Here is a 25,617-nt window from a genome sequence, read left to right as displayed (position 1 = left end):
GGCGGGGCTCCGGCCGGGCGTGGGGGCGGGGTCGTGCGTCCGGGCCGCAGGTAGAGCGGACCAGGTGAGCGGGGCTGCACGCACCAGAGTGAGCCCGGGACCGTGAGTTCCAGGTCGGGAAGGCAGGAGCAGGGATCGTCTGCGACTAAATTCTTTTCCTTTCCAAGATAAAGCCCTCCTAGCCTGCAGAATTTATTAAAAACACTCCTGGATTCCATCGTCAGATTCCGATTCAGTAGTTCTGAGACCCAGCGGAATAATCTGCATTTTCAGCAAGCGGCCTAGATTATTCCGAAGGAGGCAGTGAGCCAAACAATCCAAGACTCTGCACACAGGAATATTCCTTCCAGCTCAGACGTTCGGCATCCTACTATTTTCCTTTAGTACGAATATTGTGGCCAAGAGTTTATCTTAGAGTCCTCAATCTGCCTGGGTCGACTTTTTTCCCCCTTCCCCGAACATAATGTAAATGGTGATTTCAATCCATTTGTGGTCGTTTATACCGAAAATATGTGAACATATCCCCATCTTGTTCATTTTGAACGTGCTTCATAGAGCCAAGTTGTTGGGTAACTCTGAATCTCTAACGCCTCCCTCCACACATGCACGCTTACTCCCACCTTAACCCTTTGACTCCTTGCAACGAGCTATCCATTAGGGCCTCTAGTTCCTATTGTCTCATCTACCCACCCAGCGCCTCTGCCTTTTCTGCAGATACTTCTTGTCGATGCTCTCAAGTCCCTGGCCTTCCTGCTGGCCTTCCACTTAATGGCCACATACACATGGTATTATTCCAATAGACCCTGGGCTATATTTGTGGAATAATAAATACTGATCTAGGGAAACTTTCCCTAAAAGATAGTCACCAACAAATTCCAATTATATAAAAGAGCTAAATGCCACACAAAAGCTTTCTTGGCTAACAGGAATACTAACCTGATTATCCAGAGAAGAGAAATGCTGTTGGTTCTTTAGAGCCAATTCTCTAGCCCTTCTCTTACAATGCATTTCATAGCTCTTGGTCGTAAATGGCATTTTAGCCATGTGTACTACTGTTCCCCTTTCTGCTGAATGAACTGCTGCTACTCATGCTCAAGGCCTGCCTGACCTACCTCTCCAGTGGGCTTCCACACTACCTTGTGTATACTGCTTCACTAGAACTTTCCATACTGCTAAATTAGATGGTATTACATGTCTCTCTCACACAGCTATGTGAGTTCCCAGAGCGGGAACTGGTTTTTATTCACCTGTATATCCATCATAGCACCTGGCACACAGAACATGGCAACACTTTTTTTAAATTAAATTGAATTTTAATTTATAAAATTTAAAACTCTCCACAAGTAGCGACCATGGGAAAATACAGAAAATCAGGTTAAGAAAATAAATAGGTAAGGAAAATTGCATTACTGCCTTTAAATCTAAGAAGGTCTCTTATGGGGATGCTCAACAGTTACAGTCCATGTTTAGAGGGAATCAAACAAGAGGATGTGTACTTAAAGCAGAAGAGATTGTGGGCTGGGTATAAGGAGACTGTTAATTGCTTGAAGATATAGGCAGCTTAAGTAAAGTTGCACAGAAGAGCTGAAGAATGATGTTTTTGACAAAGTACTGCTCTGCACTTCCAGATGTGGAGGGATCCTTGAGGCCCGTTGCTGCTGTACCAAGACAAATGTAGACAAGAAGCATTCTTCCAAGATCAGGGGCAGATTTCCCAATGCCAGGAGCAAGGTTGCTGTGGGGGGAAATTCTGCTCTTCCTACCTTTCCTGACCTGCAATTAAAAAGCCCCTAAGTCCAGAGGGTAAAGGTTAGACAGCAGGAGAAGGGGGAGAATTCTGGAAAGGTTCATTTTATTAAAGTAGAAAGGAAATTTCTCCTCCTTCCAAAGATGATTCTGAGGCCCCACTGGAAAGAGTTTTGGATTTACTCTGGCCAAGATGTCTTCTTTGCTGTCAAATGAAGTTAAACACAGCTTAAGACCTGTTTTAATGTTCTTACAACCACTTAAAACTGCCATAACACACCACGAGTTTATATACACTCTTAATTACAAAAAAAACCACGCAAAATATTAATCCAAAATAGTTATCTTTTAATCCCTTGAAGTTAAACCCATCAAACTTGACGGGAGTTATTTTAATAGGTATTCTTGTGCATATTTCTCCTTATTTATACTTTATCCTCAACTCATAACTTTTAAAATTAAGAGAAAAACAGCAAGCAGGAAGGATACAATGCAATATGCATTTTGTTTTGTTCCAAACAAGCAGCTTAAAAAAAAAAAAAAAAAAAAAGGACAGCATACATTAAACAAAGTGCATCAGTTCCAACAAGTTACTATTAGAAAGAGACCTAAGGAGAGTGCTGGAACCAGCCAGAAGTCCCACCCTGGCAGGCCTCTGATTGTCTTTAGAGAATATTCAACCAAAAAAAAGGAAGAAAGGAAAAGAAATGAGTGCTTTAAAATCTCAAAAGAAATTCAACTACACTTCCCTAGAAACTTTCTGCAAAAGGAGATAAGGAACTGTCCAGTGTTAACTCTGTCTCAGCTTTGTAGGGGCTCTTTCATCATCTGCCTTGTGACTTGATTTTACCCCTAAAGCCTACCCTCATCCTTCAAGCACTATTTGGCCACCTCCGTTTGGTCAAGCCAGGCACGCAGTTGGGTTGACTAAACCATGTAGAAACCTCTCAGGACTGAGCTCCCACACACCCTGAGAACAGGCACCATCAGCAACGGTGGCATCATTTCACTAGTCAATATTACCCTTTGTCCCCAAAATAGAGACCCTTGCCTCCCATGGCTCAGGGTCCATTCTTGACTGCTGGTGTTGAGGACTTGTCCGGCAAGGCTGTAGATTGTTTTCCTTTTAAAAGTCCTTTGTGATAGGCCATAGCACCAGGACAGACCCAGTGTGTTAAGTCAGGAAAGATGTAAGGGGAGGGAGTTTTAGGCCTATTTCTCCATTCCCCCATCTCCTGGTTTTGCTGGTTCTTGTGAAAAATCCAAGAGTTCTGAAACACCAGAGGCAAGAAAACCTCCAGTGCGTTTAGTGCCCACCACCTTTTCTATACCTTTATCCCAAAGGTGGCCCTCAGAAACAAGGGTACCTATGTGGTCTGGAACAAGTATGGAGGAATCTCCAAGTGGGAAAGCTTGGAACCAGATGCACATGGACTGGGCCTTGAGTTTAGAACTCTTCTGCAAAAACTCCAAGTCCACCGGTGGCTTCCTTGGATAGATTCAAATTTCCAAAGTACATACATTCTCACACAAGGGGTGAGAATCATAAAATTCACTAACAAAAGATTGTAAAGTGAATAAAGTCATGAAAGGATTATAATTGCATGAAAGGGATGGACTTTTTTTTTTTTTTTTTGGTTTCGCAGGAGGCTTTGTTCTATAGTTTCTGAGACAGCACCATGACCGTAACACACGGTTACTTACAGTGGACCCAGGTCCAAGACATTCAAACTTTAAAAGGGGGTCCCTAGTTCCCACCAAGATTTATACTTCACTTGTTAGCGATGTCTTCTCCTTCATTTTCATAAGGCCAAATTATAGCACAGAACACTTTTGAACTTACACACACACACACACACACACACACACACACACCCCTACCTACCTACCTAGAATACAGGACCAGTGTTGAACCAAGTATGTGTTTCCATTGTTGAGACTCAGCTCCTAACATCTCTCTCAGAGCTGCTGTGGGTATCAATCAAACTAGTGAATGGTGTCCTAAATATAAATCTTTGGTGATAGGTGCTAAGTAAATGTAAGCATCTGTGAGTTTTCCCAATGTTCCCATCTAGATAATTCTTACCTACTGTTAACAATTCCCTGATGTTCTGTGTGTCCCCTAGAACTACTTTTTGGCTTGAGAGAGGGGAATGGTTGTGAGTCCCATTCTACCTAAGGCCTCCTAAAGCTTTTAATCTGTATTCAGATGTCACATTAGTGACAGGATTAATACAAGAGTGAGTAAAATATATTCAAGTCCTCAGGAAGCTTTGGTCCAAGGCCCTCTCTCTCACAGTGAGAATAATTTTACTTCCAGGAGAAGAGGCATATAAAGGCCGAGCTCTGAACTGGTTTTCCAGGTCTGCCTCTATCATAATCCAATAAACATTTATCAAGAGGCCCATCTCTTCCAGAGGTTGCTAGGTACCCTTCCCTGACCTCATGTATCTACAACATAGATGCTGGGAGTCACATACATTGCTAAAGACAGGCAGATAGGTAAAGCCCCATTAATGCATCCCCTGCATTAGACACCTCAACTCTCCTTCAGCTGAGAAGGATGAGGGCAGTTTACAAAGGAAAAGAGCACAGTTCCCAGAAGCCCACAAAATAGTCAAAACGTAACAGCAAATCTTCATGTACATTCCCTAACACACTAACATGGGCTAATAGTGGTCAAGTTCCAGGGGGCTGCTAAAAGTCCATTCACCTGTTTGTGAGCTTGTCAATTCAGGATCAAAAAGTGGATCATGGAAAACTTTCTGACTCCGGGCAGCTGCGGGGCCAACTGAAGGTGAAATTCAGACAAATATAGCCCCTCACAATGTGCCTCTCATAAATAAGAGGCTGAAAGCTTTAAAAAACAAAGTTCATGTACCATGCACATGGTGCAATATACAAACATTTTATCCCAACATGGTGAGTTATCATCAGGTTTAAAATCTGTTTCAGAATCACAGGAATCAGACTGTCACTGTTGTCCAGCCAAGCCCCAGCAGCTTTGTAAAGGAAAGTGGAGTCTAAATTTATACAATAATAATAATAATAAAAAAAAGCCCTGTACCAAATTCCAAAACAATTATCTTCTCTCCTCTCATTTAATATCTAGGAGTGGGGTAGGGGTATATAATTCTCTTTAATGCAGTTGCCTGAGAAACTATATCTCACTTATGAGAACACAAGAAATATTAAGGGAAACCCATCTTCGAGTTGGCTTCTAAGAGAAAGCTAAGCTTGAAGAATCGTGGTATAGACAAGCCAGCTGAGCCCAGACTATATCCAGATCCAAGACAATCAGGGCTATGAGTTTCATCTTTCCAGGGGCTTTGCCCCCCTTTTCACCTATGGTTTCTGGAGAAAGCAAAGAGAGACAATATAACATAATCATTGTTGCATTTGGTAAATTTCCTCTCATAGGAAGTAAATCTCATTTCCCTAAATAAAACATCGTTAATTAAGTCTAGATTTCTTTTTTCCCACAGATCTTTAAGGAACCTCCTCTGCCTTAGTACCTTAACTGCTGAGCTCTCCAGAAATTTCATTATGTAAGATACGCCTCCTTCCCCTGAATCTATCTAATACTAATTGTTCCCAAGCATCTTTTATATACACATCTCTTTCATGGGCATAGAATTAAAATTTTAGAACTCAGATCTCTAAGTAAGTTCAAAAATATTAACTTTTACTTAAATGAAGCTTCTTTCGAGGTCTACCTAGTGGTAACCTAAGCAAAGAGTAGATGCTTTAATATACGATTTGGTTGGAGGCTTGAGTTAAGGTGGTTCATAAATGATCCAATGAAGACAGGGTTACAGACTATAGAATGTCTGTCAATGTCTGTAGACTGGTGTGGGGTGGGGGGGCAGAGGAAGAAAGGAAATATCAGTCTGTTTAAATTTGTTATAGCATTACCTTCTATTTGGTTAGCTGTTGAGAATTCTGTAAATTCAGTTTTGTAGTTTTAAAACATTTTTAAATCCTGAAGATGATTAGGTATAAATTTGCAGGTGACTAGGATAATTAAAAAACAAAACACTCGGCAATGCAAACCATTTAAAGGAAGCAACCTGTGTGCGTGTCTTTCCTCATTCCTCACAGCCTGAACGGCACAGCAAACGCTGTTACTCTAGGGTAGCTAGCAGTACGATCTTAAGCGAAAATTTGCCTGTAGTTTCATGTTAACTTGAGCTGGGCCAAGAGAAACACTTAAAAGAAAACCACGTTGTTGAATTGCTGAGTAGGAACCCTCAGCTTGTAGATTACATTCAATTTAAAGGTATAACCAAAAAGACATGTAAATGTGACTAGGGAAAGAGGTTTCCAGAAACCTTAACCACCTCTCAATCGTTATGCAGCTACTGAGGACACGTGAACACCATCTTACAGAAATTCCATGCGCTGCATCACCCCCTAAAACGTTTTCTCTGTTGTGCTTCTACTCTGTCTGCCCAGAGACCCTGGGAAAGAAAGGGAGATGGGCTTACTGTGGGCCCAAGGAACACCTACTGATTTTTACCCAAAGTGAAGGCTCTAGAAAGGAAACAGACAACTGTAGAGAAAGGTAAAAATAAATTAAAAGCCACTGAAGTCCCTGTGATGGGGAGAGAGCAACTAACTGGAAATGCCCACAATCTTCGAGAAACCACCTAAAACAGGGAGCCCATGCTGGGTCCAGACGGGGGAACAATGACAGCAGCGTTCTCAGATCAGGTCAGGAACCGTGTAAGTGCTCACATATGATTTTTAAGAAAGCAAACAGTGTTGTTGTTGTTGTTTTCCCCCCCTCCAGCTTCTGTCATAGTTTTAGTGTTCATGTTGCTTAAAAATGGCATCATACAAAAAACCTATACATGGCTGTAAGCTCAATCATCAACAGAGGTAGTAAACAAAGGAACTCCTAAGAATAGATTTTAAAATGGATCAAAGTGTGACTGTACATTCAAAACCCTAGAGCCACGTAATCATCCCCAAAATGAACAGTTTTAATTTAAAAAAGCTTAAAAACACAATGACAATGAAGCACTGATGTGCCTTAGGCACAGTCCCAAATCAGTGCTGACTTAAAGCTATGTCCTCTCTTTCCAAGAAAGGGAAAGCAGAGAACAAAGTTCAATCTACAATGGGAAGGAACAGAACAAAAAGAAAACAACCATAAGGGTGCTTTCCAGCAGCCTAGATTATTCTTCGTTTTCAGGCCACGCCACTGGAAATGCTTATGCTTCTTATGGGAGTCTTTTCTTCACAACCTTTTTTTTTTTTTTTTTCCAAACTGCAATCTGCTGACCAACAGATGCCCAATTCTCCACTGGCAGGAGAGCCACTTCTGTGTGGTGTTTGCTTCCTCAGTGTGGGTCCTCCTTCCCTGAAAGTGCAAAGAGAGCAAGCCGACCTCTGCAGGGCCCGGAGCCCGAGACCGTGTCAGCGCCACTTGTAGAGTGGGGAGAAGGATTTGCTGCATTTGTGCTTCGAAGACACAGCTCACTTTGGTTGTCCTTCTCAGTTGGCAAACTGCTCATAGAAAGCAAACTTGATCCTCTCTATGTGATGGCAGAGTTTGATGGCCGGGCCCAATTTTAAGTCCATGCATTCTTGAACAGTGGGAAGGGTAAGGAGCAATAGGGCCTGCCCATCAATTTCCTGTTAAGGCATAAAATACAAATTATCTGTGATGTGCACATGGATGGCAGCTCCATCAAGTCAGCCTTCACTTTGGCTGTGTCACAATCGGAGTCCCTGTGCTTTCCTTTATAACTTTTTCCCTTGAAACAAGTATCACACAGTTTCTTGTAAGTGCCCCTCATAGTCCTCCACACTAATGAGTCTTCAGAATTAATGACAAACTTTTACCAAGGATAAGAATCCATTCCAAGTTTCCACAGAAACAAACTAGTTTTGTAACTGGCAACTAGATGTGCCAAAAGAAGCATCTTTTTAGAGAACTCTTTCTAAACCTGAAAGAAAATATTAATTATAAACTTTAACATTTTCCTACTCTGTAGCATTCATAAAAAAAAGGCTGATGTTCAGTTTGGAATCTCCCCAATTATCCAAACAAAATTTATTTTAGTATTTATTTAAGGTCAAAGACTATTCATTTAAGAAAACTTGCCTCCAAACCGATCACCACTTTAAAGCCTAACACATTACAGATGTTAATTATTTAAAAAACAAGCAAATCATTCTTTTGGAAAAGAAGAGCACAATTAAGCATGGCATGCTTGATTTTAAGCCATTTAAACATTTGGGGGATGGAAACAAAGTCTTAGGAAAAATGGCAATGCAATGATAATCTGCTTCAACTGTGGAACAAGTCAGATCAATAACCTTTTAAAATCATCTTTCTACTACTCCTAAAAGGGGAAATACATTTCTTTCCTTTTGGATAGAAGTATTTTTCTTCTGACTTGCAAATAAATTACTGTTACATCCATAGTCCTTTGCAAAAAAGAGACAAATTAATAAAAAGTAAAGGTCTCTAAAATTACCTGGTCTAGAAATATTCTTGCTAATGGTGCACAGTCGGTGGACCTGATGAACCGAACAACGTCTGCCACGCTCCACTTCAGAGGGTTACTGTCCAGATGAAGCCTTTCAGCAACTTCAATCCTTATTTCCTGCATTCCCCGTAACAAAAGCAAACCAAAAGATGTCAGAGCTATTTTATTCTTAAAAAAAAAAAAAAAAAAAGAAAAGAAAAAGTCTCTCTCTTTAAATTTATAACCCTTTGAGGCAAGACTTAAAGTGGCTTTAGGGCATGATTTCTCCCAGCAAAGATGGCCAAGGTCCAGATACGTTACGTACTCAGGAAATGTCTGTCCTTGATAATAAATATCAATGGGGAAGAATTTATCTCAAAGTTTCAGCACAAATAATTTGGACAACTTAACAGAGAAAAATGGTTTTTAAATTTCCCATTTGTTCCTTGGTCTATTTCAGCTCAGTCTCTGGTAGGGTGCTGAAGCGAATACGATGCTACTTGGGAAGAGAAAAGGCTTAACTAATCATCAGGAGAAATCATTTATTGCCTCAGTTCATGCAATACATTTAAAATACAACCCAGTTTTATTTTTTTAATATATTTATTTTACCTATTTATTTTTATATTTTATGTATTTATTTCCTTATTTATCGAGATAGAAAGTGAGAGAGAGAGAATCCCAAGCAGGCTCCACACTGTCAGTGTGTAGCCCAACGCGGGGCTCGAATTCCCAAACCGTGAGATCATGACCTGAACCGAAACTAGGAGTCAGATACTTAACCGATCGAACCACCCAGGCACACCTACAACCCAGTTTTAAAATACTAACTGAACTGCCATTCTTGTAGTGTGTATGTTATGTAATATGCATATAATATATATATACGTTGTTAACTATACCAAACAAAATAATAAGAATCAAAAGGAAAAATAATTTATTTCTATAGGACCATATAATCATAAAAAATACAAAAAAAGAAAAAAAAAAGGCCATTTTCCCTAAACTAAATAACAGGCTACCACAGATAAATAGTAATGAACTTTTTTTTTTTTTAACTTAAAACAAGCAGCCACTGAAATAAATGGAATGCCAGCATCATTAACAATGATTTCCTCAGAGGGCAATTCCAGACAGAGAAAAAAATGACAGTGCATTTTAAAATTGGTACCTTTGGTGAAGGAGGTTTATTCTCATCATCAGAAAATGAAAAAGTGCGAAGCTCTCTTTTTCTCCGTTGTCCGTCTGGAGGCAGTGATGTAGATATCTCACTTTGGGTGGGAGAGGAAGAGCATGACTTTTTTTCAGACATTTCTGACTCTTCCTGTAGCTCATCCTGTTGCTCAGATGTACTGCCCTCACTTAGGGAATCGTCATCCCCTTCATCTGGGTCATCCTCATCTTCACCTCCACTTCCCTAGAGGAAATGGAGAGAAAAGTCTTACTGAAATTCAAGACAAACCAGCTCCCAGGCCACAAAACCACTTTCCATTGGGCAGGGATCTGGGTTAGAAAGGCCTGCAGGTGTCCCTTCTGTGTCTGTACTAGAGAACAGCAATCTTGGCTTCTAGACAAGATGGGTACATCACAGATCTCATACCTGCGGGGAGCCTGCTGGGGTGTTATCAACAGATGCAGAGGAGCGTTTCTTCTTATGGACAAACACATTTTTCCGTCTCTTCCTCCTCTTACTGGCTTTTTTCAGGGCACATGCTAAGTTACTATGCCCACCAGGTGGCCTTCCAATTCTCTTATTTTTCTTCTTTCCATAATAGTGTGCTAAATATGAATGACAAAGAAAAATGAGGTAACTTCATGACTTCTGTACACCTCAACCACAAGAGATTCTACTAATACAGCAGAGAACAGGTGCAGTGTATTCAATTAAGGTTAAACTCTGTCCTGTGGAGTAATCTCATCTGTCCAGATCTTAAATGTACAGTATAATTAGTACTAACAAATGCATAAACCTGAATTAACCCTCCCCCTATCAAGATACAGAATGCCTTCATCAACCTAGAAAGTTCCCAGGGTCCCTTCCTAGTCAGTCCCCCTCACGGGAAGCAACCACAACTGTATTCTAATTTTCATGTGTATGGATCAGCTTTGCCTCATCTATGGAACGATTCAGTAGGTACTTTTTGGACAACGTTTCTTTCACTCAGCATAACGTTTCTGAGTTTCACCTATGCTGCAGTGTGTATAAATAGTTCATTCCCTTCTACTGATGAACAGCATTCCATTGCATAGAATATACTAATTTAACTATTCTCCTGTTGACAGGCATCTGGGCTGTTCCCAGATTTTGGCTGTTATTATGTGGCAACGAACATTCCTGTACAAGGCTTTTAGTGGGCATGTTTTCACTTTCCTTGAGTAAAACTGCTGGATCATACCACAGATGTATGATTAACTTGTAAAGAAACTGCCAGTTTTCTAAAAGGGTTGCATAATTTGCCATCCCAACCAACACTATATAAGTTGCTCTACACCTCTGCCAACTTGTGGGACTATCAGGTCTTTTTCATTTTAGCCAATTTATTGGATGGGCAGTAATTTCTCATAATAGATCAATTCTGCATCTCCCTGGACTAATGGTACTGGCGCGTTTTCATGTGCTTATTGGCCATGTGTGTATCTCTTTGTGAAGTGCCTATTCAAGTCTTTTATTCATTTTTAAAATGTTTTTCTCTTTGTTTCTTTTTTTATTGAGATCTAATTCATGATATAAAATTCATCATTTTACAGTGTACACATTCAGTGGTTTTTAAAGTACACTCTTCAGTATGTTGTGCAACAAACACCACTATCTAATTCCAGAACATTTTCTTTTTCTTTTTGATTTTTAAAAAATTGAGGTAAAAGTTACATAACATACAATTAACCTGTGTTCAAATGTACAATTCAGTAGTATTTAGCATACTCACAGTGTCATACAACTACCAGCTCTCTGTGGCTGTCATACTTCTCTTATTACTGAGCTGTGAGAGTACTTACTGTATTCTGGAGAGGAATTCTCTGAGAAGTTTTTAATTTTGGTGATTTTTTTCCTTCATGTTAGTGCATTCTATGTCCAATCTAAGAAATCTTTGCTTACCCCAGGATCTTGAGGCTATCTTGTTTTCTTCTAGAAACTTTATAGTTTTAGCTTTTTACATTAGGTCTGTGATATACCTTGAATTAGTTTTCAAATACAGTGAGGTAGGAGCCAAGGAGTTTTGTTCTTGTTTTTCTGATTTGGAAATCTTAATTGTACCAGTGCCATGTGTTGAATTTCCTTTCCCTGTTATGTTTTTTATCTTGGCTGAAAATCATATAACCACATAAATTTGGGTCTATGTGTGGGTCCTATGTTTTGTCCCATCACTGCGTGTAACTATTTAATCAATACCCCACTACTGTTATGGTAAAACTTGAAGTCAGAGTTAAGTTCCCCAACTTTATTCTTTTTCAGGATTGTTTTGGCTATTCTAGATCCTGTGGGTTTTCATATAAATTTTAGAATATAAAGACAATTCCAAAAATGAACCATATGTATTCTAGCTCTAAATATATATATGATACAGGGGCACCTGGGTGGCTTAGTCGGTTAATCGTCCGACTTTTGCTTAGGTCACGATCTCGCGGTTTGTGGGTTCGAGCCCCGCGTCGGGCTCTGTGCTGACTGCCAGCTCAGAGCCTGGAGCCTATTTCAGAGTCTGTATCTCCCTCTCTCTCTGATCCTCCCCTGCTCACGCTGTCTCTCTCTCTCTCCTAGAAATAAATAAAAATATTAAAAAATATATATATATGATACATATTAAAATAATAACAAAGTAGAATGTAATTTTTTGTAAAAAATGAATTCTAGGGGCACCTGGGTGGCTCAGTCGGTTAAGCGTCCGACTTCGGCTCAGGTCCTGATCTCACGGTTCGTGGGTTCAAGCCCTGCGTCGAGCTCTGTGCTGGCAGCTAGCTCAGAGCCTGGAGCCTGCTTCAGATTCTGTGTCTCCCTCTCTCTCTGACCCTCTCCTGCTCATGCTGTCTCTCTCTCTCCTTCTCTCAGAAATAAATAAAACTTTAAAAAAAATTTAAAAAAATGAATTCTAAAGTATATAAATCAATTTGATATTACTCAAATTACTAACTGGGAAAAATTATAAACACTCTCTCCAAAGTCTAGGCTTATATCATTATGAAAAATAAATTTAGAGGAAAAGCATAATAAAATCCACATATTTTCCATAAGCTCAAAGTGACATCATGTGTTTAGAGAACAGTATACTTCACTTAGATATTAATAATTGCGATATGCTAAACTTTAGTGTTGAATCTGACACAATCATGAGCTAAGACAATCCTTGCCTTTAAAGAGTTTACAATCCAACACATACAAATAGAAACTACAAGGTTGGACTCTTATATGATTTTGTGATTCAAACAGTGATTAGCAAGCTCATCATGCTAAATGACCTCAGCTCAGCACCGTCAACAGTGTCTTGGAGCTCGTTGGAAAAGCAGACACATTTACATCCCAGGTACCCACAGGCTTGTTGAATCAGAACTTTCACTTAAACAAGATTGTCAACTGATCTGCATGCATGATAAAGCTTAAGAGGCACAGGATTAGAGGTCCCTAAAAGAAATATTCAAATTTAACAAGGTAAAATCTTTCTCTGTATTAGGTCTCCCAAGTGATATCAGGGCTTGTAAAATTTATGGAAGTATAGGATCAGAATTTTGTCTTTGGGCAACAATGCTGTGACAAGGTTTCAAATTGGAAAGTTCCTCTTGTATGACTTTTTTACTTTTTTTTCTTTTGGTGCAGTTTCACACAGGAGAAGATAAGCAATGAGAGGGAACGGGTGTTGTGACAGTTCTGAGTGAGGCCCGCAGCTACCTCCTCTCCTGTTACTGATGCCTGCCAACCGCCCAGGCTGCTGTGCTGCTCCCGGCCGACAGGAGGCACGCTCCTGCACCTCCTGCCCAGAGCACTCTCACCCTGCGGTCTGCACAGCTGGCTCTCTTGCTTTTTTCAGCTTGTCATCTGGCACGGAGACCTCTCTAACCATCTGTGAACAGCATCCCACCTCCTAGCCTTCCTCACACCCCTACTTTGCTTGCTTAAGTTGCTTTACTTTTCTCCACGGTACCCATCTCTATTTGCTCACTTGTTTATTATCTGTCTCTCACACTAAAAGGAAAACTCAATGAGAACAGGAATTTTTTTCTTTACTGTAGCATCCCAATCCCAGTGCTAGGGCAGTGGTGGCACACAGTGGACACATAATAAATACTTGCACACTGTATGAATGAATTACATATCCTATTCAATGCAATAGCTAATTTATATACATACTGGATGTGGAAGTTAGCAAACTTGAGCTTGTGGGCCAAATCTGGCCCATGGCCTCAAGCTAAAAATGGCTTTTACATCTTTAAAAGTGTTCTTTAAAAAGTAAAAATAAAATAAAACAAACAATATGCAGCACAGACCATATGACTAACACCCTAAAATATTCATTATCTGGCCCTTTACAGAAACAGTTTGTATACCTCTGCTATAGGTGAATGTCTGCAGAATAAAAACTTTCCAAGATACAACGTATGGCCAGCTATTACCGTTAACAAGTTTGAAAAACCGGACTCACTATATTTGGTCTTTGTAAGCACAGAGCAGTTCTCAGAACACTTGTCCAGAACCATCCGTGGGCCGAAGAGATTAGGACAGCACTCCAGTTTGATGCAGGTTTGCCGGCAGAACTCGGTCACTCGGTCCGCTGTCTTCACTACCTCAACGGTAGCCCGGTAACTCTTTCCTTTGTATCTGCCATGGAAGATGCCAGACACAGAGTTTACTCGGCTAATGATTACCCAGAAAAAATCAAATACATTCACAGACCTGAAAAGTATCTTTGCTTTTCAGAAGAGTCTATGCCCTTTATAGTTTGAAGATTCTGAATATGAGATTATGCATATTGGACTTAAATAAAATTTATCACCTAAGTAGCTATGATAGCTAGGCGTTGAATTTTTTACAGTAGCAAATAAGGCTCTTGGTTTCTGGTTCGTCATTTTAAGGTTTTCAAATAGGTACTTCTACACTAACTACTAAAAGCAAAGTGACTTCTAGGAAGTCTTTCTTTACCCTTGGGCAGTGATCCTTAGAGTGTAGTCATGGACCAGGTTGACCTGCCAACTGTCCCCCATCCATGCCTGGCAAGACCAGGTCAGAAAACAAGAGCAAGTGTTTTTAAACTTTCACAGTAATTTGCAAAAGAAATTTCATGGCTCTTAAATCTAAAAACACAAAGTTATTCTTGCATTCTATGTCCTTTAAATTTCCTATTTCTTGCAACTCATTTTTACCATATTTTATAACAGTGCTGGCCCACAATAGGATAGAAACTTAAAAAAGAAAACAAACCTGGTCGTTCACCACAAACAGCTGAAGAACTGTTGGAGGGAACATAACCATTCTAACATTATTCATGCAAGAAGGGATTCTGTGGCCTGTTAAAGACAAACTAAGAATAAAGGATAGAAAAGTGCACTCACTTGGCCTTTAGGACCTCCCCACATCCATGCCACACAGAGTCTTTGTCCAGCTGCAGCTCCCGGAGGACACGACTGGGTTTATAGGCTGCATTGATAAGTAAAGTGAGGACCTGTGCTCCGTTTTTAAAGCAGAAATATGGGTTTGAATGAGAAAAGCAGACCATTAGAATCTTGCTATCCCCCAGAATGTCATTTAGGAAATTAATTCTAATCATATTAATTAATATATCCTAACGAAATCAAAACACTGAAGATATAACTTCTGACCAAAGCTGCAAATAAGACAATAACCACACCCTCTTAGACATTCAAAACATTATGGTCAGGAAGAAAGAGGCACCATGAATTAAAAACTACTCTGGCATATGCTTCTAAATGCTTTGCCAGTCATGTATACACAGAAGCTCGGCCTCCCCAGACCCTGCCCCGTCACCCCATGGACTAAAAACCCCGACAGTCTTTCTAGCTGTTGAGCACAGTGCGCAGCGACCTGGCTGGAAAGCTCAGCAGGTCCAGCCAGCGAGCAGCCGTCTCATGGTCCCCATGAGCGCCACACAGCCTGACTCCCAGACTACGCCTCCACTCATCCTTGCCCAGCTCCCAGGTGGCCTCTGACAAAAAAGCTGTCTATGCTGACAGAAGTGAACCTGCTGTTGTATGTGGAGAACTGCTTAGGTGATGGTCCCTCGTTAGCAAAAGTAATGACGTGTCCGATTCGTGGAACAATTCATAAGAAGAGCGAGCTGCTTCCAGTAACCCCAGAATTGCCACATTTACGGTGTGTGGACCCTTGTGTGCACGAGTCTCTGAGGCTGCCTTGAAACCCCCAAGTTCTCTTGCCCAAGGCAAGAACCTCACCTCTCTGAGGACCAGAACACAGTTCCCAGGTCCTACACACTGAGGCAGCTCAGCGATTCTTCCTTTGTTCAGATATGGCCCTGAGAAGCAACGGTGGTTGAAGTATATCTTTGGACAGCAATATTTTCCATTGATCATAACTGGGGAATGAAGAGAAACAAATGTTTACAAGAGTCATTTTCCACTCTGTGCTTCCAAAGTTGGGTTCCTGGGGGGGGCGGGGGGCGGGAGGGACAACATATCCACCATTATATAAAGTTAGAAATTACATATTCTGAAGCTTCGTGTTGTCTGAGTGAGCCCTCGTAATACCTTATCCTTACAACAACTCCATTATAGAGCTCATCCCTCTGCCCAAATCAAACACCGACCCGAATTACCTGCGATTATCTGCAGGGTTAATGCAACACTGTTCCAGAGCCCCACATGTCTATCAATAACGGAAGTGAAGGATTGACTTTAAGAACCCATGATGATTCTTGATGATCAGCTATTCATTCAATAATTCATTTTGGAAGAGTTCTAGGCAGTAATAGTGAATCTTTTCCAGAACTACAGTTTGTCCCCTTAAAACCCATCAAACTAGCATGTTGGTAGTGTTNACCCCCCCCCCCCCCCCCATCTGGGACTCCTCAGAGGGGTGAAAGTGTACTATGAACACATCTCTAAGTTCTTTAAGTACTGTGGGGGTATAAGTGGGCCTGGAGACCCCTCTCCTCTCCAACTATTTGTCTGCTATACTTCAATGTAATGTTTTTTATTCCTTCATCATGGCTGTCAATTCCACTAATAACTATGAGAGATTCAAAGACACTATAGAGAGTCTTCCTCTCCACAGAAAGCAGAGAGACACCCTACTGACAGCAGTGCCCACTGCTGACAGGACCCCGAAGCACACAACGCTCCCTGTGAACAAAGGATGCAGCTTCGGCACAGAGGTCAGCAGGTCTATGACCACTTTTTCACCTGAACTATACACCACCCACATGCCCCTCAGCAGGAATAAGGCCTGTCCACTCCCTGCTGCTGGCAGTGTAGGCAGCTTAGGCTTTCAGCTCTAAGTCATCCTGGAATTACCCCCTGCCTGCCCTCTCACTAGGAGGCACCCTGCCCAAGGTCCCACCCTTTGTGACCGGGCAGGGAGCAGCAGTCCACTTCCAACAACTGACCAAAGGGGAACTACCCTCAATTAGGGACGCCTCCAAGAGGCCACCCCAGCTAAAACACTCCCTTGTGGGCTGGAAGAAACTTCTGTTACATCAGCACTATAACTCGACGTCTCCCTCTGCCCAATCCTGCTTCCCTACCCTCCTGCACCCTGGAGCTATTCCCAAAAAGCACTGCCCAGTGAGACTCCTGTATGCAAGCATCAGTCTGACTGTTCCCAAGGTAACCAGAACAATGACAAAATACAAACCAAAAAGAAGATGGCTGAGGTCACTTGGGAAATATTAATGTCTTAATCCTATAGTTTCAGTAGGCATTAGAATAGCCAGTAATACATCAAAATTAAAGCATTACCTTATTTTTATATTTATCTTACTTTTTGATACCAAATCAAAACCACAACGAGATACCACCTCACACCTGTTAGAATGGCTATTATCAAAAAGATAAGAAATAACAAGTGTTGGGGCATCGGGCCCCAGTCTGTAGAGCATGGAACTCTTGATCTTGGGGTTGTAAGTTCAAGCTCCATGATGGGTGTAGAAATTACTTAAAAATATAATCTTAAAAAAATAAAAATAACAAGTGTTGGCAAGGTGATGGAGAAAAGAGAACACTGGTACACCATTAGAATGTAAATTGGTACAGCCAATACGGAAAGAAGTATGGAGGTTCCTCAAAAAGTTAAAAATAGGATTATCATATGATCCAGCAATTCCACTTTGGGTGGAATTTATCTGAAGGAAACAAAAATACTAACTTGAAAGGGCATCTGCACCTACCATTGCCATGTTCGGTGCAGCTCTATTTACCACAGTCAAGACATGAAAGCAACCTAAGTGTCCATGGATAGATGAATGGACACAGAATGGAATATTATTCAACCATTTAAAAAAAAGAAGTCCAGAGACACCTGGGTGGCTTAGTCGGTTAAGCGGCCAACTCTTGATTTCGGCTCAGATCATGATTGAGCCCCACGTCGGGCTCTGTGCTGACAGTGTAGAGCCTACTTGAGATTCTCTCCCTCTCTCTCTCTCTATCCCTTCCCTGCTCCCATGCATACACTCTCTCTCTCAAAATAAAAACAAAAAAAACATAAAAAAAAGGAAGTCCTGCCATTTGTGACATCATGAACAGACCCAGAGTTCACTCCCTAAGTGAACTAATTCAGACAGACTAATTCAAACAAATATCATATGATATCACTTACATGTGGGATCTAAACAACAACAACAAGACCACAACTCACAGATACAGAGAACAGTCTGGTGGTTGCCAGAGCAGGGGCAGGGAGTGGGTGAAATGGATGAAGGTGGTCAAAAGGTACAAACCTCCCATTATAAAATATAAATAAGTCCTGGGGATGTAATGTGCAGCATGGTGAGTGTAGTAATAATCCCATGTATTGTACATTTGAATGTTGCTAAGAGAGATCTTAAAAGTTCTCATCACAAGAAAAAAAATGTATAACTATGTGGTATTAACTAGACTTTCTGTGTTGATCATTTTGTAATATATGTAAATATCATATCACTATGTTGCACTGCTAAAACTAATATGTTATATGTCACTTACATCTCAATAAAAAATGGGTAATTTTAAAAAAGATATTTACTAATGCTATTGTACTGGGTACTCAAAAGATACCATTATGATCAAATAAGAGTTACCCTAGCAAGCAATATAAGGATGATCCAACATTAGGAAAAAAAAAATCTATCACTGAAATGCACTACATTAATAAGCTTAGACATAAAAATCATATGATCATCCAAGGCTAAGGAAAAATTATTTTGTGAACTGTGAACATGTGTTTATGACCAAGGTTCCTAGAAAACCAGAAGTAGAAGGGAACTTCTTTAGCAGTTACAAGCCAGTCACCTATATAATAGAGAAAGATTTAACACATTCCCTTTAATATTATGAATACAGGTGCCTGGGTGGCTCAGTCGGTTAAGCATCCAACTTCAGCTCAGGTCATGATCTCACGGTTCACAAGTTTGAGCCCCACGTCAGGCTCTGTGCTGACAGCTCAGAGCCTGGAGCCTGCTTTGGATTCTGTGTCTCCCTCTCTCTCTGCCCCTCCACCACTCATGCTCAGTCTCTCTCTCTCTCTCTCTGCCTCCCTCTCAAAAATAAACAGACATTAAAAAAAATTTTTTTAAATATGAATAAAACAATGGTGCCACTATCACCAGGTCTGTTAAACAGAGGGAAAAGTCTTATAAGGAGCTATAAGGAAATAAAAGTAAGCAAGCATTGTAAAGTGGTTATTATACTAAAGTTAATTACTTTTTTATGTGTAAGTGACATAATGAGAAGGCAGTGGGTGGAAAAGACAAAAGTCTGTGTTTTGAATGAAGAAAGATCCAAGTTATATTTTTGACCCATCTATATTCATAAAGCTGTGTGGCCTCTTTGAGCTTTGATTTCTTTTCTTTTCTAAGCATTTACTAAATACCATCCAATGCATAATCTGTGCTAGAATACACACAGCCAAGATGCTACGCATACAACCAGCAGAGGTTGAGCCAAGAACAATTCCAGGGAGAGACCCCCTGACAACAGGCTTTGGCCTCCAGCAAAATTGTTTCATTTATCAGGCATTGCCTCTGGGACAATCTGTTTTTCCAGTACTGTTTTTTAATTGTGAAATATATACACACAATGTGTATCACAAAAAAGGTTTAAAGAACAATAAACATCTACCTCCCAACCACACAGCTTAAGAAAGCTCACTGCCTGAAAAGCCTCTGGTTCTTTCTCTAAACTCAGGGATGAGAATATTGACCTCCAGAGACCTTGGCACCCAAATGATTACTAGAGAATAGTCATAAATGGACAGAAATATCATCTTAGAGACAGTTATTAAACTAGATACACCTTGGACAATTACAAGCCTTTAAAGTCACAATTAAAAGAACCCTTGGGGCACGTGGGTGCCTTGGGTGGCTCAGTAATGTTAATGTTCAACTTTAGCTCAGATCAGGATCTCAAGGTTTGTGAGTTTGAGCCCTGTGTCGGGCTCTGTGCAGACAGCTAAGAGCCTAGAGCCTGCTTCAGATTCGGTGTCTCCCTCTCTTTCTGCCCCTCCCCTGCTCACGCTCTTTCTCTCAAAACTAAACTAAACTAAAATAGAACCCTCTACAGGGGCTCCTCGGTGGCTCAGTTGGTTAAGTGTCNAGCTCGCTCTGCACTGACAGTGCAGAGCCTGCCTATGATGCTCTCTCTCTGCCCCTCTTTCACTCTTGCAAAATAAATAAATAAACTTAAAAAAAAAAAAAGAGAGAGACCCCTCTTGGAAGCTACATTCTGGGGGCACCTAGCTGGCTCATTCAGTAAAGCGTGCAACTCTTGATCGCAGGGTTGTGAGTTCAAGCACCAGGCTGGGTGTAGCAATTACTTAAAAATAAGATCTTGGAGTGCCTGGGTGGCTCAGTTGGTTAAGCGCCAATTCTTGATTTTGGCTCAGACCATGACCTCATAGCGGTGAGATTGAGCCCCAAGTCAGGCTCAGCGTGGAACATGGAGCCTGCTTGGGATTCTGTCTCTCCCTGTCTCTGCCCCTCCCCCACTCATGTTCACTCTCTCTCTCTCTCTCAAAACAAATAAACTTAAGACATAAATTAATTAAAATCTTAAAAAAAGTATGACGCTACATCCTATAAATCAAATGAACTGTTTAAAATACAGCCATTACAAGAAACTAGAGGTCCTCTCTTCCGTAAGACTGCATATACTTCTACCTGAGTCTGTGGAGTTCAGCTCCTGATTCTTCAGACCTTCATGGACAGTCCTGGAGGATGGTATTCTGGGTCAATATAACACAACAAAACAGTGAGATAATCCCTATGGTCAGTAAAGTTTAAGGGTTAGTTTCCTTCAGATCTAAGAAGAAAGCAAACGTGGCAGATTGCAAAATGTATAACAGAAGGTGCTTCCCTGCTCAGACTTTTTTTTTTAACAATTGTTTTTAAAACTATGTACATGGTTTAATGAGCCAAAAGACAGTCTGTAGACAGTGCTGTAATACTGCATATTGAAATCAACTTTCTTTCATTCATGTGAACAACAAATTATACAATTCCTTCTGGGATTCTCAAACCATAAGTAAGTTGTTCCATTTTTTTTCAATAGTCAAAGGACAAAAACATTCCTTGTAAGGGTCTGTTTTCTTCTTTTATCAGTTTCAAAATTAAAAACAAATTATGTTTTGAAAATCAGAGAATTATTCTATATTCACCAATCAATGAAAAAGGCTAATTTATCTTTTTGGGAATATTTCCTGACTAAAACTCTGGATCCATCTTGACAACTAAGTCAAGATGTCCAAGGCCAGATTTTTGACGCTGCTATCTCACTTCTCTGCCTGGGACTGAAGTCTGTGGCCTTTCTCTCCACTTTTGCTGTCCATTTTATTACTCACACAGCCACAAAAACAGCCATAACTTACAGAAAATCTGCTATCGCCTGAATTGTGTCCCCTTAAAATTCATCTGTTGTGTCCCTTAGCCCCATTGTGACTGTGTCTGGAGATAGAGCTCTTATGAGGTAAATAACAGCATGACTCTGATCGAGGAGGGCTGGCTCTCCCTTCCAGCTGGTGCTGCCACGTGAGGACGCAGGGGAAGCTGGCAGTCTGTAGGGAGAGCCAAGCCAGGATCGGAATCGGGCTGGCACTTTGATCTCGGACTTCCCAGCCTGCAGAACTGGGAGAAAATAAATTTCTGTTGTTTGAGCCAGTCCATGGCATCATGTTATGGCGGCTTGAGAAAACTAACAGAGACTTGAAAACCCGGTATCTGGAAATATATGCCTATACATATATTTTTAAGGCCCCACTAATTAAATGTCTCCCAAAAGCTGTGTATGGGGGTATGCTACAAAGGGTTTCTCAATGGGACGCAAAGGCACCCCAGTGTACCTTTTCTTACACAGCTGCTGCCTTCCACCTCAGGGTTTTTTTCACTGTGACAAATCATATCCTAATTTATAATTTTTGCTCTTCCTTAACAAATAATAGCACAGAGATTCTATTTCTTCTCTTATTCAAATGTCTTCAGGCTTTAAAAGACAAAGAAGACCCAACTGGGGGAACATCTTGAGAAGGCATTTTACCCTTCTGTATATGATGCCATTTTAGAAAATGCATGTGCTGTAAGGAAAAGTATGTAATCTAACAAAAGCTGAATTAAAGAATTATGCTTCCACCTGAGAAAATAACATATAAGATATACTCTCTGAAACAGTGATTTCTTTTTCTAGATATTCTGATTTTCAAATGTCAATTATTTAAACATACTGTTATACTATTCTATTACTTACTGTTTTTCTGGTTGAACCACTGCAATTTTCCTCTGTTTCTGTACTGTAGGAAGAAAACAAAACTATAAATGTCAAGAAAAATAAACAAAGGACAAGTTTATATATGTATTAAGCTAATAATAATACATTAAAAAACCCGGTTGCATGTATATTTAACTAGTATTATGAATTAAGTGCTGATATGTCTGAATATCTAGACTGAGGCACATTTTCTGGGTAGAAGGAATCTTTACACAAAGACCAAAAATAATATTTTCAAGGCTCCCAAGTCAGTTGACTCCTATGAATATTTTTTACACAGGAAAAGGTTCTGTCTCTCCCTTTCTCCCATCCAAGTACTAACCAGGCCCGACCCTGCTTAGCTTCCAAGATCAGACGAGATCGGGCGCGTTCAGGGTGGTATGGCCGTAGACTCTGTCTCTCCCTTTCTATCTGCCCCTCTCCCCTGCTCGGGAGTGCTCACAGCGCGCTCTCGCTCTCTCTCTCTCTCTCTCAAAAATAAATGAACTTTATGGGGTGGGATGTCATTGTTAAGGTTCGGTTACAAAAACACCCTGGCTTCCACCCTCCTCAACCTTGCCCTCTTCCCCAGCTGGTTCTGATGGAAGCTAGCTGCTCTGCTGTGGGCTCCCCTACAAAGAGGCCCAGATGGCAAGAAACTGAGGGAAGACTCCCACCGATCGCCAGTGAGGACCTGAGGCTCTCAGTGCAAAAGCCATGAGTAAGTGAATCTTGTTAACAATCATCTGAGTACAGTTGGTGGCAGAGCCTCGCTGCCTTGAGTCCGGAGATGACTGACACCCCGGCTGCAGGCTCATGCGGGGCCTGGATCCAAAGCACCCAGCTAAGTCGTGTCCACATTCCTGACCCACAGAAACCGTTAAGACAAACCAGACAGGTTGTAATAAGTGATGTCCTACATAGGAATAAACAACCAGAACACCACTTTGCTTTTCTCTGAAACGTCCAGCTTCATCCTAATTGGTGGCAGCCACATGACAGATTACTTAACAATCAACCCTCTGGCCCAGAAACAGACAGCTACCTCGTGCTCGGCGAGGGGCACTGAGGGGATGGCCATTGGTTTCACACCAGCCCAAAGGAAATATATCCATGGATTCCACACTCAAAATACATTCAGGTATAGGCTTCTTAGAACCTGTTCAAATTAAAAAAATTTTTTAGACCATTAAATAGCCTTCTTCATAAACTACTTCCTGGACAACAGTCTACTGTTGCAATAATGCAGACACAAAGTCTTTCAGTAAGTTCCTTTTACACAGAAGTCATACTTTTTCATGTGTAACAAACATTAAGAAAAAAAGGTAAACTATGCTCTATACATAGCTGTATAAAAATGAAAGTGGGGAGTGAATACACAGAATGACCCCTAGTTACAGACCAACAAATAAGCAACTGGAACTACCAGTAATATCATTCAGATGGACAAATACATTCAATTCCATGAAATAACTGGGAAACAAAAGGCAACAGTGGCAGCTCTACACAATGAGAACACTGGTTCTGGTACTTGGGAACAAGCCAGGCAGAGCAGTGGATTCCAATTAGGAAGTGAGGTTGCCCAGCAGGGGTTGCATAAAAGTCTGTATTAAACACCATCTTTGACATCTGCATTAAATGTCAGATCTACAAACTGGAAACAGTAGGTACCCAGTCTGACTGTTTCATAGCCAAACAAGAAAGAAACCCAGGCCATATTCACTAACTGCAGCTGGGTACTTGCTTAATGCTCTCCAGCCACAAACCTGTCCAATCATTGAATGTTACTTTTAGTAGGTCTTTTCTATTTTACATACTTTTTGATTCTATCGGTTAGAGCAAACAAAATATTATCTCATAAATAAGCTATGTGTGAATGCTCAAGCTCATATATTCTGTGACATCAAAACATATGCCACTTGACTTATACTTTCCCTTGAAGAAAATAGGAGAATCTGAAGTGAAAGCTTTTTATTTACATTCATTTCTTAAAATTTGAAACTCAAGGACAGGAAGGTAAATTTTTAGCTAAGAATTTGCATTTCAAATTACAAGTCTCTGACTTGTAGCAAAGCCCCTATTTATTAGCTAATTGATTAAGTCTAACCAGTTACATCACAGGGGTAAACAGGAAGGCTCAGAAAAGTGGGCCACAGGAAGGCTTCTCAGGGATGTGGCACTTACCCTCCAGCTGGAGCCATACGTAGGAGCCTCTCACTGCAGTAATGGTGGCAACGCACACTTCTTCTGGGAGAAGAGGGTTCACTGCCTCAAGCTTCATATTCTCCTTAAATTCATGCTCAGCAATTGACTAGAAAATACATGAATCAAATCCAAACACATACTCAGTATTAACTCATGTACTCATCTGAGAGACTTGTTCCAAGTATTATTTAACCCTAGAGTAACACTTAAAGCTATAAATGTATTTTGCTTTGTTTCTTAAAGAAGCAAAGGAAAAATGTCTGTCTCTTTTGATGTTATAAGCAGTATGGTTTCTAAGGTCAGGTATAACCATCTCACTGCTACCTGTGTGACCTCACTCAAGCTGTGGAACCTCTTTTTGCCTGAGTTTAATCATCTGTCAGATGACCTTGAGAACATTATCTCACTAGGTTATTATGAGTTTTCAATAAATAAATAAAGTACCTAAGGCTCTGTGCCCTGAACCAACTGGCTCTCACCCACTGCTGGTTTGCTTCCCTCCCCACCAAGGGCTTTATCACACAATCAGCTGCCTGGTTCCTATTTCTGTATATTTCATAAAAGTCAGTCAGGATAAATAATGCTTATGAACAGATGGAAAATATGCGTTTTGAAAATTTTCAACTTTTAGGTCAAAATGGAAAACTGAACTTCCGTATTTGATTGTTCTCTCTTCCTTCTGACACTAATACTAAAGTGGGGTTTTTGTTTTGTTTTGTTTTTTTACATAAATCTATAGGATGGATTTAACAGGAGACAACAGCAGCATTTTAGAAGTTAAAATTTAGGGGTGCCTGGGTGGCTCAGTCGATTAAGCGTCTGACTTCGGCTCAGGTCATGATCTTGTGGTTTGTGGGTTCGAGCCCCGCATCAGGCTCTGTGCTGCCAGCTCAGAACCTGGAGCCTGTTTCAGATTCTGTATCTCCCTCTGACCCTCCCCTGCTTACAATGTCTCTCTCTCTCTCAGAAATAAATAAAACAATAAAAAAAAATTTAAAATAAAGAAGTTAAAATTCAGAACAGTATGTATAACTAATTTGTTGAAAACATTTAAGAAGCACTTAGGCCATGTCTCCACACCCCACGGCAACTATCCCATTCCTTCCTGTATATAAAATGAGATTTGTCATTCAGAGAAGACAGGACACAAGACCCCTGGGCAGGAGGACAGGAACCTCTGAGGGCATGCAGGCAGCACCCAAAACAAGGGTTTGCATGTGGGATACTGAGAGGTCCAGCCCTCATCTCTACCCTCCAGGCAAGGACTGGAAAAGACTTCTTACGGTAATATGAGAAGCCC

The 25,617-nt window shown here is 40.8% G+C and overlaps 1 protein-coding gene across 1 annotated transcript in view; it reads right to left on the bottom strand.

Moving 5' to 3' along the window:
- Positions 1-6,707: 6,707 nt before the first annotated feature.
- The window catches only part of SFMBT1 (Scm like with four mbt domains 1), a 127,174-nt gene continuing 108,264 nt past the window's right edge, over positions 6,708-25,617 (bottom strand). Inside the window, exons 11-21 of the mRNA XM_077749550.1 lie at positions 24,297-24,423; positions 23,158-23,271; positions 22,113-22,155; positions 20,534-20,598; positions 15,621-15,760; positions 14,763-14,872; positions 13,856-14,031; positions 9,826-10,004; positions 9,397-9,642; positions 8,235-8,363; positions 6,708-7,386 (exon numbers count right to left, since the gene is read on the bottom strand). Coding sequence (XP_077605676.1) covers positions 7,246-7,386; positions 8,235-8,363; positions 9,397-9,642; positions 9,826-10,004; positions 13,856-14,031; positions 14,763-14,872; positions 15,621-15,760; positions 20,534-20,598; positions 22,113-22,155; positions 23,158-23,271; positions 24,297-24,423 — 1,470 coding nt within the window. The 3' untranslated portion in view covers positions 6,708-7,245. The remainder of the gene's footprint in view (positions 7,387-8,234; positions 8,364-9,396; positions 9,643-9,825; positions 10,005-13,855; positions 14,032-14,762; positions 14,873-15,620; positions 15,761-20,533; positions 20,599-22,112; positions 22,156-23,157; positions 23,272-24,296; positions 24,424-25,617) is intronic.

This window comes from Crocuta crocuta, unplaced genomic scaffold (assembly GCF_008692635.1).
Source record: "Crocuta crocuta isolate KB4526 unplaced genomic scaffold, BGI_CrCroc_1.0 scaffold463, whole genome shotgun sequence".
NCBI classification, from domain to species: domain Eukaryota; kingdom Metazoa; phylum Chordata; class Mammalia; order Carnivora; family Hyaenidae; genus Crocuta; species Crocuta crocuta.
This window is presented reverse-complemented; position numbering and strand designations above follow the sequence as displayed.